General features: G+C 41.2%; 1 protein-coding gene across 1 annotated transcript; it reads right to left on the minus strand.

Annotated features, from left to right (window-relative positions):
* Positions 1 to 2,186: 2,186 nt before the first annotated feature.
* Positions 2,187 to 12,542, minus strand: IL7 (interleukin 7). The gene is made up of 5 exons (XM_058031266.1): positions 12,469 to 12,542; positions 8,595 to 8,737; positions 5,573 to 5,659; positions 4,653 to 4,805; positions 2,187 to 3,330 (listed from the first exon to the last, which is right to left on the minus strand). The coding sequence occupies exons 1-5, from the start codon at positions 12,476 to 12,478 to the stop codon at positions 3,184 to 3,186; spliced, it is 540 nt and encodes a 179-aa protein (XP_057887249.1). The 5' UTR covers positions 12,479 to 12,542; the 3' UTR covers positions 2,187 to 3,183.
* Between the last annotated feature and the right edge of the window lie 381 nt (positions 12,543 to 12,923).

Raw genomic sequence — 12,923 nt, forward strand, 5'->3', positions numbered from 1 at the left:
TCTGCTTATATAAAGTTAACCCTCTATCTCCTCTATTTCCCCAGCTATACTGAGAATTTACTTTATGTAGAGCCCATCACTGTGACATCTTTAGTATTTCTTTTTTTTTCTTCTTCTTAATAATAAAACTGTAAGGGATAGTTAGCTTGATCTGGGTTTGTTCTCCTTCATGACATTAGAGCACTGTTGTATTGATGAAATTATTAAGAAAAAAAGGAAAGTTGTTTATATTTTTCTTGAGAAGTTCATTTATGTGAGCAAAAATTTCAATAAGGGTTTGGATTGCCTTTTTTTTTTTGGCTAAATATGGATGAATAGAGATCAATGCCTCTTATCATTCTTTTTTTAGGGGAAACTTCCTTCTACTGAGCTCTTTAATGTACTTGTAGAGATATAGATTTGAAGGGTAGACTATTCAGTGGAAAAGGAACTGACTGAATGGATTCAGCTGGAAAGTTGTGGTCAATGTGTCTATGTCCAGGTGGAGGCTGGTATCGAGTGCTGTCCCTCAGGACTCTTGTTTTAAAACTCTTGTTTTGGTGCTCTTTCAGTATCTTCATCAATGACACAGTGAGACTGAGTGCACCCTGAGCAAGCTGAAGGACAGGATGCCATCCAAAGGGACTGGGGTGCCATGACTTCTCGAATATCATGGATAGTGACTTGGACACTTCCTCTGCCAGTTCCCTTAGAACCCACAGGTATATTACATCAGGTCCCATGGACTTGTGCAGGTTCTTTAGATGGTCTCAAACCTGAACCTCTTGCAACAACATTGTGAAAATCCTTTCCATTTAAATACCTCTATTTTTATCCTTGACACTTTCCCATAAATTCCATGTACTTCAAAATCATTTCTTTTCTGTGGCCAAATAAGTAACTAAATGCATAAGTGAAGGTGGCAGGGAGGTAGGCATGATGGTGATGATACCATGCACAGTTTTCATTCCTTTGCCAGTTGCTGAAAAGCGCTTTAGTGCCACATTTGTAAGTTCAGGAAACCTGAGGAAGTTCTCAAATTGAAGGAACAAATCAAAGAGCACAAATCAATGCATTTAGCAGTTAATGTGTAAGTGGTGACAACAGGAAATTTGGCAACAAAAATCAGGCAGGATATTCATTAAGAGAAGTAATCAGAAGAAATCCACAATTTCATAATCACTTCATTTAAATTTCTGCTCTGGATCTACCCTTGGTCTTTGGCCCAGGGTAGTCCTGGAATTGCTTTATTTCTCTCAAGACTTAAGTTGTGGACTGCTGCTTAAGTAACTTAAACTGACTGACCTTTCAGTTTTGTAGTAGCTAATACTGCATCCGTGTATTTTTGTTTTAACTCACACTGCTCTTTGCTTGCCAAATGGTGATTAGGAAATAAGTGCTGGCTTTCAGCTGTTGTTGAATTTCCAAAAAAATAGCAAAACAACTGTTCTTCAGTCTCGGAGACCAACTGAATCCACAGTCTCCTGGGTCCTCTTTCAGAAGAAAGGATTTCCAGTGAAGTCCTTACAATTGTGGTTACATTCTCTTTATCTGCAGTTGATACTGGGAAATGTTTCCCTGTTCCATTAAAGATTTATGGGTTGGGGTTGGTTTCAGTTTTTTAAGGTGTTTGGAGCAAGTTGCTATCTCTTATACAAAGAGCTAGAGGATATGTGAAATTCTCAGTCACAGTTTACAAAGCTACCACTCCTGCCTCATCGTCACCATAAATACATGGGGGGTTGGAGAGGGTGTATTTCAGGAAAGCGTGGCATGCTTTGCTCTTAACCTCTTCCCTCTCAGATTCAGTACAGCAATCTTATTCCAGTAAAATACGTAAACTAGTGCTGTTTACAATCAACTGAGCAAACATGTCTGTGAAGCACATCCTACTGGTTTTTAGGGTGCTTGTTCTGAATACCAACATTTTTACAGAGTAGTTTTATAGAAAAATTCTTTTAGCACGGATAGAACAATTTATGTTAGTTTACTTCAAACCAGGAAACAACAGGCTGACTAAACTAAAGCTTTCCTGAAGTATTCAGTCCAAGGCAGGTATGAAAATGTTTACCTAAACTGGGCAGGTTACAAGCAGCTAAGAAATGGGTATTTCAGGATGAGAATTTGAAGCTGGGCTTCAAATGACTGACTATCTCTGAATAAAACCTAAAAAACGAGTAATGGTAGTCAAAAAGTGAACAGCCCAATTTCATAGTAGACAAATATTTTATTACCAAAGGAGTTATATCAAAGTAAGAAACTGCAAAAGTGTAATAACTATAAAAATACTTCTATTTATTCAAAATAAAATATGAGCACTTTATTAGTTAAATGCCAATATATTATTCTCTGACAATATTCACATATTTTAAGTCATGTTTGCCTAACATCTTAAAACATGTTACATAAAATATTTGCATATAAGAAATCACAATCTGAAGCTAAGGAATTCTAGCTCCTCCTGCAGCTAACACTGGGTTGATAAAATGAATGAGTGTAGTGCTGTTTCCAGTCAACTGAACAACTTACATTCAGGCATCTTTTTCTTCTTCCACAGGATTCAGTCTTGCCTGTGCTTCAGCCAGCAGAGGCATGCTGCATCTCTCAAAAATCAGTACTCTTCTTCAGTTTTTCAAAAAGCTAACTTTTTCCCTGTTTTTCCAAACCCAAATCAGTTAGCAGACTCATCGGACCCACACCAAAACCACTTCTGTGTCAGGAGAACATATCCAAGATAATCTGCTGCTTTGGTAAATTGTTACTTTTGGTCCTTGGTGTGTTTTGCATAGATATAAAGAAACCAGCTATTTTTTCATACTCTTTTTTTCTTCACCTGCAGATTCCATGATTTTTTTGTAAAATCCAGTAGACATGTAAGTGGCTGCTTTCATATGACAGTACTATAAAGTTACTCGAAGAATCAGAAAATTCAGGGTAGTTTCCAGAGCACAAAAGGTGGACACAGACTTCTGCAGAGTTCTTTTTTTTAAATGCTGGTCTTCTATTTCCACTTCTCGGACTTCAGCAGCTTGGTTCAGCCATTTCTGTTTCTGTCATCTCCAGGAACAAGGTACAGTAGCCTCCCATCAGAATTCTGGCATAAAGTGTTCATATAAGCGAGCAAGTTTACTTGAAGAATGCATATAAAATGCAAAGGTACCAAGTAATGCCACTTTGAAAGAAAAGAGCAGGATGCACCTGGAATCACCTGGAAATTATTTTTTCAAATTTATTCCAGCAGGATCGAAGGCTAGATATATTTTCTTTCAGTTCACAAACTTCTTGGTTACATTTCTTTTTGGACTGTTCACCTGTCTCTGTATCTTCTAAACTAAATACATCTGAGCAAACCTGAAAGAGAACAGATTGAATTGTTATCTGAGAACTGCTTATTCTTTTTTTGTAGCCACCTTTCAAAGCAAACCAATTGCTTTACACCTGAATACTGGAGAGACCCTGCCCATGGGACTGTGAGAATGTGGCTTTAACTCAGAGCAAATAAGGACATCTGAAACAAGCGTGTCCAACCGAGAACATGTACATCCTCCATCACAGATTAAAATTTATCCTCCATTGTCTGAAAGACTGAGAAAATTAATTTGTGAGCTAAACTTTGACTGTATGTGTCAAGACCAATGGAACAAGACAGAACAGTTCCTGGGGCTGATGCTGTGCTCTAATGTTCAAGATCTCAGCCAGACAAAACTACTGTAGTTCTTGTTCATATTCAATGACTGCTCATATTTTTTTTCTAAATTACTTTAATTAAAATTAAATATTTAAATAAAAGCAGGAATCCATAAGGTTAGGCAGAAGTTGCAAGGGTGACACTGACTTCTGTGACTTGACTGGGATACCTTTAAAGTAAGGCAAATGTTGGATTCACCAGAGGTGACAAAGCAAAATATAAACACCAACATTTCTTTGAAGATCGTGTCCCAGGGTGTCTCTCTACTTCAAAGAGAAAAGTAAAAAGCTAAATGAAGCCTTCAATCCATCTGATTAAACATTATATTTTTGGTGCCTATGAGGAGACTTTTTGATGCTGGTTAATATTTTTGTGTTCAATAGGTAACACTGAGCCACACTTAAAAGAACATTCTTCCTTTGCTACAGCAGTCGGTAGAACACTGTGCTACATTTAAGTAGCACCTCAAAAAGAAGATTCTGCCAAAGACTAAAAACCTAAATATTATCATACCCAATTGTTCTTGTTGAATTTGAGAGATTGTGGTTAAAATAAAGACCAAAGATATTACAGAAAAGAGAGAATCTCACCCTAATTGTTTGTTGAGAGAAACCCAATTAAACATTACTCTTAGAGTTAGTGAGAAGTTACAACTCTGACAATACTCCAGAGAGTTTAAATGCCTTCTTTTCACAGGTCTGGTCCTTGTCTCTCACTGGAGAATTAGTTAGTGAAATTCAGTTCACCACGGGACCAGAGCAGGTATCTTCACCATAGACCTCCAGATGATTTTCTGAGTCTTTGCACTGGGCTTAATGTCTATTACAAGACAAATATACAGAGGAAACTTCCTTTGGCATGGAACATGTGCAAGATGGTTGTATCTTTTAGAGGCAGATGTGTTGAAGAGCAGTCTGTGTTGAAGAGCTCTAGAAAATAAGGCAAGTAGTTAAACTATTACTCACTAAAGTAGAGTACAACTCACCTTTTCTTTTTTACGTCTTTCACATTTACACTGTAGAACTTGTAATGTCCCACATGAGACAAATGCTGCTTTCTGTCTAAAGGCTTTGTTGATCCTCTGCTTATAAAAGAACCTGAGCATGTTGCACGCCATGCTCTGTAGTGATTCTATTTCCTGTCAAGAGAGCAAGGAAAATATGTCCTGAAAAGTTTGTGCACCATGAATTATTTGTAATGTTGGTCCATCTTTAAAAAACCCCAAACTCTCCATCAATTACTATTGGTTTCTCTTGTTTTCATAGTATACATCTTTTTCAATAAAATACATAAGTAATCTGACTTACCTGCCATCTTTTTGAGATATTTAAAGCAGCAACTTTTAGTAGTAATAATAGTAGCATAAGTATGTTAGGGAGAAATCACAGCTGTAATCAAATCAATTGATGCAGTTAGGAAAACAAATAATTTATGCAGCCAGTCCTTTTACCAAGTCATGAAAACATCTGTAGCAACAGCTGACAATTGTGCTTTCTGGCATTTGAGATCTGCCCAAACTACTATTGTAAAGCTTTCAGGTCTGAAGTGAAAAGTTTAGCTAATAAAACTTTCTGTAAAAAAATTTAAAAAAGAGATTGGGAAATTGTAATATTTACTTCCATTGGTAAAAAGAAAAGTATCTATTTTGTTTAAAAAATATAGAAGAGTCTTCATAGTAGGGAATAAAACCCCATATTTCTTGAATATGGAATTGCTTAATATTTAAATGTTTAAAATATCAATTTACTCAACACATATAATTCCAGATTCAAAAAACAAACCATCCTGAATACTGTGATTTGACTTTTAAAACCAAATACTACCCTATTACCCTCTTTTATCCTGGACTGTAAAAAGAACTCACTTGGGCTTGTATTCTCTACATTCTGAAAAGTTAAATTTTACCTCAGTATCATTGCAGAAAAACACTTTGATATTTTCATATTTTTTCTTCTTGCAGCACCAGTCATAATTCTCTGCAGACATATTTACCTGTAAAATATCATATATGTTTAGACATGGAAGTATTGTGTCAGTGCTCAGTCACCCTGACAGTAAAAAGCTCTTTCCTGATGTTCAGAAGGAACCTCCTGTGTGCTGGTGTGTGCCCACTGCCCCTGGGCCCATCACTGGGCACTGTTGATAACAGCCTGGCTCTGCACTCTTTGCCCTCTCACTTGAGGTATTTCTAGACATTGATGAAATCCCTGTGAGCCTTCTCTTCTCCAGGCTGAACAGCCCCAGCTCTCTCAGCTTTCCTCATCAGAGGGATGCTCCAGTCCCTTCAGCATCTTCATGACCCTTTGCTGGACTCTCTCCAGTAGCTCCCTATTTCTCTCATACTGGGGAGCCCAGAAATGGACACAAATCTGTTCAATTTAAATCTTCACATTCTATCAAATTGCTTTGTTCTTTGGAAATTTTGAAACACAGAGCACTGTTTAAATCTTACAATTGAATTGTAGCATTGAATACAGTGTTTGTCAATGTTTGTCTCAATAAATACATGTCTCAGCTCTAAACAGATGGCAGCACCCACTTTGTATATGTAATAACAGAAGATGGCCTAAGCAACATCACATGGTCTTTTGCCTGATTATAATATTTTATCAACACTTCATCCTCTCTTGTAGTTTTTTGTTCCACTTTCACACTTGTCATCAAGATGACAATGGAAGTCAACTCAATAGAAACTTTGTCTTCAGCCTGTATCGAGACATTCTAGTTAAGCCAAAGGGCTTTAAAAAAGGCAGCTCACAACAGTATTGTTTTAGATCTCTTCACTTAGCCATGCGTATGAGCACATCAGACAGTTAATTCCTAAAGTTTTTCTGCAGAAATTGCCTGAATTTCAGAAGGTCACCCAAGATAAACAGAACTTTATCCAAAATGCATTTTTAAAACCAAGAATTTAGGGAATCAAATATTCACTGACAAAGGAAAAACCACAAAACAGCAAAACCAAATTAAAAAAGCCCAAACCACAAACATCAGGAAGCTAATGCACATCTTTTCTTGCACCACAACAGAGATCTGTCACTTTATTTGCTAACTCCATGAGATTTTCCCATCCTCTCTAGCTTCCTCAGATCACCTTTAGTATAATGTACAGTAACCACATCTGAAGGTAGTTCATTGGCTGTGTCTAAACCAACCTAAGGGAAATCCTGAGCTCAGAAAAGGCATTAGTGAAAATTTAATTACGTTACAGAGATCTAGTATATGACTCACTATCCTGCTCTGCAGTAAACCCACAGCTGCTCCAAACATCTGGCTGAGGAACTGAAACCTACTGACTTTGGCTCTGCAGTTGCTGGAAACAACTCTTAATTTCTCTTAAACAGTGAAAAGTAAAGGCAGAAAAAATTAAGAAACTTACATAGTAGTTGCTTGTGTATGTCTTCTAGGAAGTAAAAGCTTCAGAGCTCAGTACATTCCCATTAGTTTTCACAAATATTAATTCATTAAGGTTTTATTTATGTATTTATTTTGATATATAACATCAAGCTCCATCCTACAATAGGACAGTGGCAAGGCATTGCCCCATCCAGGCCAGGAGAGTCCCCCAGCCTCCCTGAGCAGGGCTGGGATGCACCTCATGGATCCCCAGCACCAGAAGGCACCAGGATCTGCTTCCCAGAGGATGTTATTCCTTCGTATCCTTTCCTCTTACAGGTCAGCTATCTTCTAACTGCTCACCAAGAGAGTTTGGTTTTGTTCTCTAGGGAATACTTGTCTTTGTCAGAAATATAACAGCAAACTAAAGGGAATACTCCTCTATTCTAATATGGCCATTAATATTCTCTCTAAATTTGATGCCTCATTCAGGATAAAGTCATTTATCTGCAGAGAAATACCTTTCTCTCTTCATAATCTCAACCAACATAACATGATCAAAATGTTAAAAGATCATTCCTTGACCCTAAAGGTATTTTGTTTCCAGATGAGGGTTGATGTGTCTTGGGTTGGAGACCACTGCCATAATGCTCTGAAGGATGGTGGTAGTTCCTAAGTGTGAAGAAATGCAATAATTCCTGATTTTTCCCTTGGAAAAAGGTTGCATATTATTTGTATTTCATGCAAATAGATCTTGATTTAAGACTGCAACAGTATGGTGAATTCTCATTTAGTGACAATCTGTCAGGAAAATCACATTTTCTGTGGGAATGCCTCTACTAATACAACTGTTTTAAGTGTTCCCCCATAGAAGTGTTCTTGACAGATTAATTTAATTGCTAATAATTCATGAGGAAGAATTGGAAGGTAAATTTTGGGCATGGACTGGTAAACTGTTAAGAAACTATTTTGCAAAGCTATAATAAATGTGGCTGATAAAGCCATAATGGAGGAGATTTACACATGAGAATGTTAAGCTCTTCTCTGCTGCTATCTAGAAAAGATAATTTGTTTTGGCTAAATAAGATATATTAATAGGTACAAAGAAACCTATTAGGACACAAACAAACTTTTACTGTCATATGAATTTTATGCCACTGTGCATTTGTATTCAATGGACAACATAAAACTTCAGTCAAGAACTCTAAGTAGTAGAACAAATTACAGCTGTAATGCTTTCTTCTCTTGATAAAATCATATAAAGAGAAGTAGTAATGAAATTACTTTAGAAAAAAGTACTTTCTAATCATATATATGATGTATGGCCAAATAGTATATGTGTCTGTACATAAAGCACAGGCACAAAAAACTGTATCACAGTATTTGTACATGCAAATAGGCACTATCCACAGATTTCAGAGATTTTAAAGAGACTGAATTGTTGCACCTCCTCAAATAAAACCACCATTCCAGCATAATGTGTGACTTTAAATTGGTCTTTTATCATGTTTTAACATTAGAGCTTTTATTAATAATTGTTAGCATCTAAAAATAATCAGCATGTTTTGGAAGCCCAAGAGCTGCTACCTACCAGCTCATTGATGTCGTGACTTAGTATATTCTCATACTTCACACGGATTTCTGTTGTTTTATTTCCCATTGCACAAGTAGATGCATTCACTGGAGACAGAACAAGGAGCAGTGGCAGAACTGGTAAGGTAGATCTAAAAAAGGCTGGATTGTAAGAACAGTAAGGTACATGTTAGTTAATGTCACAGACTGTGTGCTGTATTAACAAATACATTCTGTAATCTGTTAAAATAGTTTAAAAGGGATCTTTGTACAACCAAATGACTTGTGCCTTGCTAGAGGGAAGGATTCATCTCCAGATTAAGATACTTTTTGGGTGTCTAAACTCCCCCATACCACAACATGATTCAGCCAGTGTGGATAAGTGTTGTGGCGTTGTTGAGGGTCCCCAGGATGAGGTGAGAGATGAGAATTTGACTCCAAGTTCTCAGAAGGCTGATTTATTATTTTATTATTTTATATTATACTATATTAAAAGAAATTATATACTAAAACTATACTAAAGAAAGAGAAAGGAGATGTCAGAAGGTTAGACAAGAATGAATAAGAAAAACCCATGACTGACCAGAGTGTCCAACACAGCTGGACTGGGACTGGTCATTAATTAAAATCAATTCACATGGAACCAATCAAAGATGCACCTGTTGGTAAGCCACCTCCAGAACACATTCCAAGCAATCAGATAATTATTGTTTACATTTCTTTTCTGAGGCTTCTCAGCTTCTCAGGAGAAAAAACCTAGCGAAGGAATTTTTCAGAAAATGTCATGGTGAAAGATAAGAGCCTACAGCTATTGAGCTGACCAGCTACTTGGTGACTGCTTGGGCTGAATTCATCCTCAGGATTGACTGAATTCACATGGTATTTTATTTGACCGTAGCCACATTGGACACAGTAGAGGAGTGTTTAATCATATTATGTTTAGACATTCAAGTGTCTTAACCTGCAGCTGTATCTTGACTGTCCATTTTTCCTTTGACAACTTCTACAAATCCCCATGAACACACCTCCATAACAAAAGCGTGTTTAAACACATTTTCAGGCTGACCAAACGTACAAATCCATGCTTACTGACCATAACATGAGATAAAGCAGCAACACAACCTTCTCCACAAGATTTCTGCAATCTTTTTGAGCAAACTTCACTGCCCATTACTTTCTTTGTCCCTGCACTGGACTGCTTTCCCTTGCTCTGACCCCTGGTCTTCTGTCTTTGCATGACATCCAGGAAACTATGAGTTCTGTGAGGATGGGCAGAGAGAAAAGACCAAAACATCAAAAGAGCCTGAAGAAACTGACAGGAGGCCGCAGGTGACTCACCTGGTGATGGGAAAGAAGGAGACCAAGTACATGATAATATATGATCAGGAATAATCGGACTCTGGCCTATTGCTAGTCTGGCTAGGAGAATACTTAAATTGAAGGTTTGGAAAAAACAAAGGTAGAAATTTATGATGGAGGACTAGCAAAGATCACAGCAAGTTCCTGGAGGAGTATGCAGTGTTTCTGCCCATCTTCACCACTGGGTAGGAACAACAACTGCACACAGAGTAGCTGTGGGACAGGAGCCAGGAAAGGAAGAGGGGATGCCCTGGCCCCAGCTGCTGCTTTCCTTCCTCTCTGTCAGGGATGGGCTGTTGGGTACAGCCAGTCCAGCACTCAAGAGATGGGCACCTCTGGACCTGGGCATCACTAGTAAATCATGGCCTCAGAGAGCAATTTTGAGCAACTAATAAAACAGCAATGAAACTTGGCGATAATTTGCATTGACCCACTTATCCTCTGCAATGCAAAATGCAAGAACCACAGGCACGCCTCATGCTCACTGCCATTAAAAGAAACACAGTCCCTTACAGCCCATCCCAGCCAGCTCCCACCACACACAGCAGACTGAATCCTCAAAGAAGAATGCATAGCGACTAGTGAAGCCTTCTCTTTCTGACAGATTGCATGTGAACGTGTGGTTATGTACACCTCTGTCCTAGAAACAGGACTGGAAAAATTTTACCCGTACAAGCTGAATCACAGAATTCTTGAGCAAGCCGCCTGAGAAATTCTAATTTCTCAGAAATTTCATGGGTTGAAAACCAGATTTTCTGACCTTTTCATATACTGATCAACCGAGGTCTATTAATGTCTCAAGAAATCTAACCTGATGGGCTAAGTGAATCTTAAATGGATGCTACATGTAGTAAATTTTAAAACTCTGTAAGGTGACTATTACGATCTTCAAGCTCCAAGTGGACACACCTGACTTCCACAGAGCTTTATCTTTGTAAATCTCTATGCTAACTGTATCTCTGCTGAATGATTTAACAGTTTGAAGGACTAAGATTTAGTATTTTAAAAGACACAAAAAACATTGAAGAACTCAACAATAGGGCAACATTTTTCTAATCTCCCATTGCACCTCTTGATTCCAGTGCAAAAGATGAACTGCAATGCTTGTTCACCAGTAGGGTAATACAAACAATTTGGATATGCTGCTTCACAAACATACTTGAAGGGACGAAAATAGCAATCCTCTAAATTAAAACAATCTGACTCCATCACTTTAAACTTGGCTTGCCCAGCAACAAGTACAGATAAGAGACAAGATACTGTACAGATCACCAATCTTTTTTAAATGAGGAAATTACAGAATAAAAGTAGATCACATGTTGCACACTCATAAGGTCCCTTGAGCCACTGCAGGATGGTAATCAAAATTTTTCAGACATTCCTAAATGAGTCCTCTGGAAAAAATATTAGACATGTGTCATAAAAAAATTCTATGAGATCTAGACTGAAAATTGAAAGGGATTTTCTTGAAGTTGGGTAACTTCGAAAGAATGGGAGTTTATGGCGTTCCATATGGCCAGCAATTCAATAGAAAGACAGCATTACTGGTAATAACCCATTTTTCCAGTAAACTCCCAGAAACTCAAAAGTCATAGCTGGAAAGCCCCAAAAATTCTCCTAGAAAATCCAGGAAGAGCTAGTTTTCCAGTATTTCCACATATAAAAAAAAAAAAAAAAAAAAAAAAAAAAAGGAAACAAAAAACCCCCAAAACCTCTTGGCTTTTTAACCTTAAAACACCCTCCTGTGCATATACCCGGGGGCACGTCCTCGGCGGCACCCAGCGGGATCCTCGCAGCAGCCCCTGTGTCTCACAACCCCAGTCTCGGCGGGGGCCGTTCCCTCTGCCCCCTTCCCCTCTCCGCAGCCCGCAATTCCCGCGGGGAACGGGACGGGTCACTGCCGTTCTTTTCCCTCCTCGTCCCGCTGCACCCGTGCGGAGGGGCGAGCGGCGAGCGCTCCCTCCCGCCCGGGGGCGAGGCACCCCCGGCGCTGCGCCGCACCTGCTCCCCGGGCACCCGCGGGGCTGCAGCTGCCCACGCGAAAGGAGGTGCCCACGGCAGGCAGGTGCCCACGGGAAAGGAGGTGCCCATGGAAAAGCAGGTGCCCACGGGAAAGGAGGTGCCCATGGAAAGACAGGTGCCCACGGGAAGGGCGGTGGGAGCAGCGCGGACCGGCGCCGAGCGGTGCCTCCCGCAAGCTCCCCCGCCCCACGCTGCCCCGCTGCCTCTGCCACTCCCGAGCCGCCCTTCCCGGCAGCAGGCGTGATGGGAACCGGACTCTTTTACTTTCATTCTACGGGGAAAAGAGAAAAAAAAAGCAAAACCGGGAATTTCCCCAGCCGTCACCAAGGGTTTAAAAGGCACCGGGAAGCACCGCGCCGGCAGAGCGGGCGGGCCGGCTCGGAGGCAGCGGAGCAGGTGAGCAGCCAGCGCGGCCGGGGCGCGGAGCGGAGCGCGGCCGGCCCGGGGGCAGGTGAGGCGGGCGCCTCCTGCGGAGCGGAGCGGGGCGGGGCGGTGCGGGGCGCGCTCCTTACCATGGAACATGGTCCGTGCGGAGGCTGTCGGGGAGCTGCGCCGACGGGTCCGCGGTCATGGTGGCGGCGCCGCGTGGGCCATGACGGCCGCAGCCCGCGGAGCGCCGCGCAGGGGCCGGCAGGGGCCGGGCCGGGCCGGGCTCAGCAGCCCCCCGGCGCCCGCCCGCCCGGGGGCACCGCGGCGCTGTCCGGAGCGGCGGCGGGACGGCCGCGCTTCGCCTTTCCCATGGGGCTCCGCCGGCCGCCGCACTTTCACTTTCTGCTCCGCCGCGGCGGTGCTGCCCGGGGGCCGGCGGCGGGCAGGGGCGGCGGCGCGGCCCCCGGGGCGGGCGGCATCCCCGAGAGCGGCTGTGGCGGGCCGGGCTGCGCCGCCCGGGGTTACATAGAGCCCCGGCTACACGCCCAGCGAGTGCCGTGTGTGCGGCCGGGGAGGGAAGGATGGATCTTGGCACTAC

This window comes from Melospiza georgiana, chromosome 1, assembly GCF_028018845.1.
Source record: "Melospiza georgiana isolate bMelGeo1 chromosome 1, bMelGeo1.pri, whole genome shotgun sequence".
NCBI classification, from domain to species: Eukaryota; Metazoa; Chordata; class Aves; order Passeriformes; family Passerellidae; genus Melospiza; species Melospiza georgiana.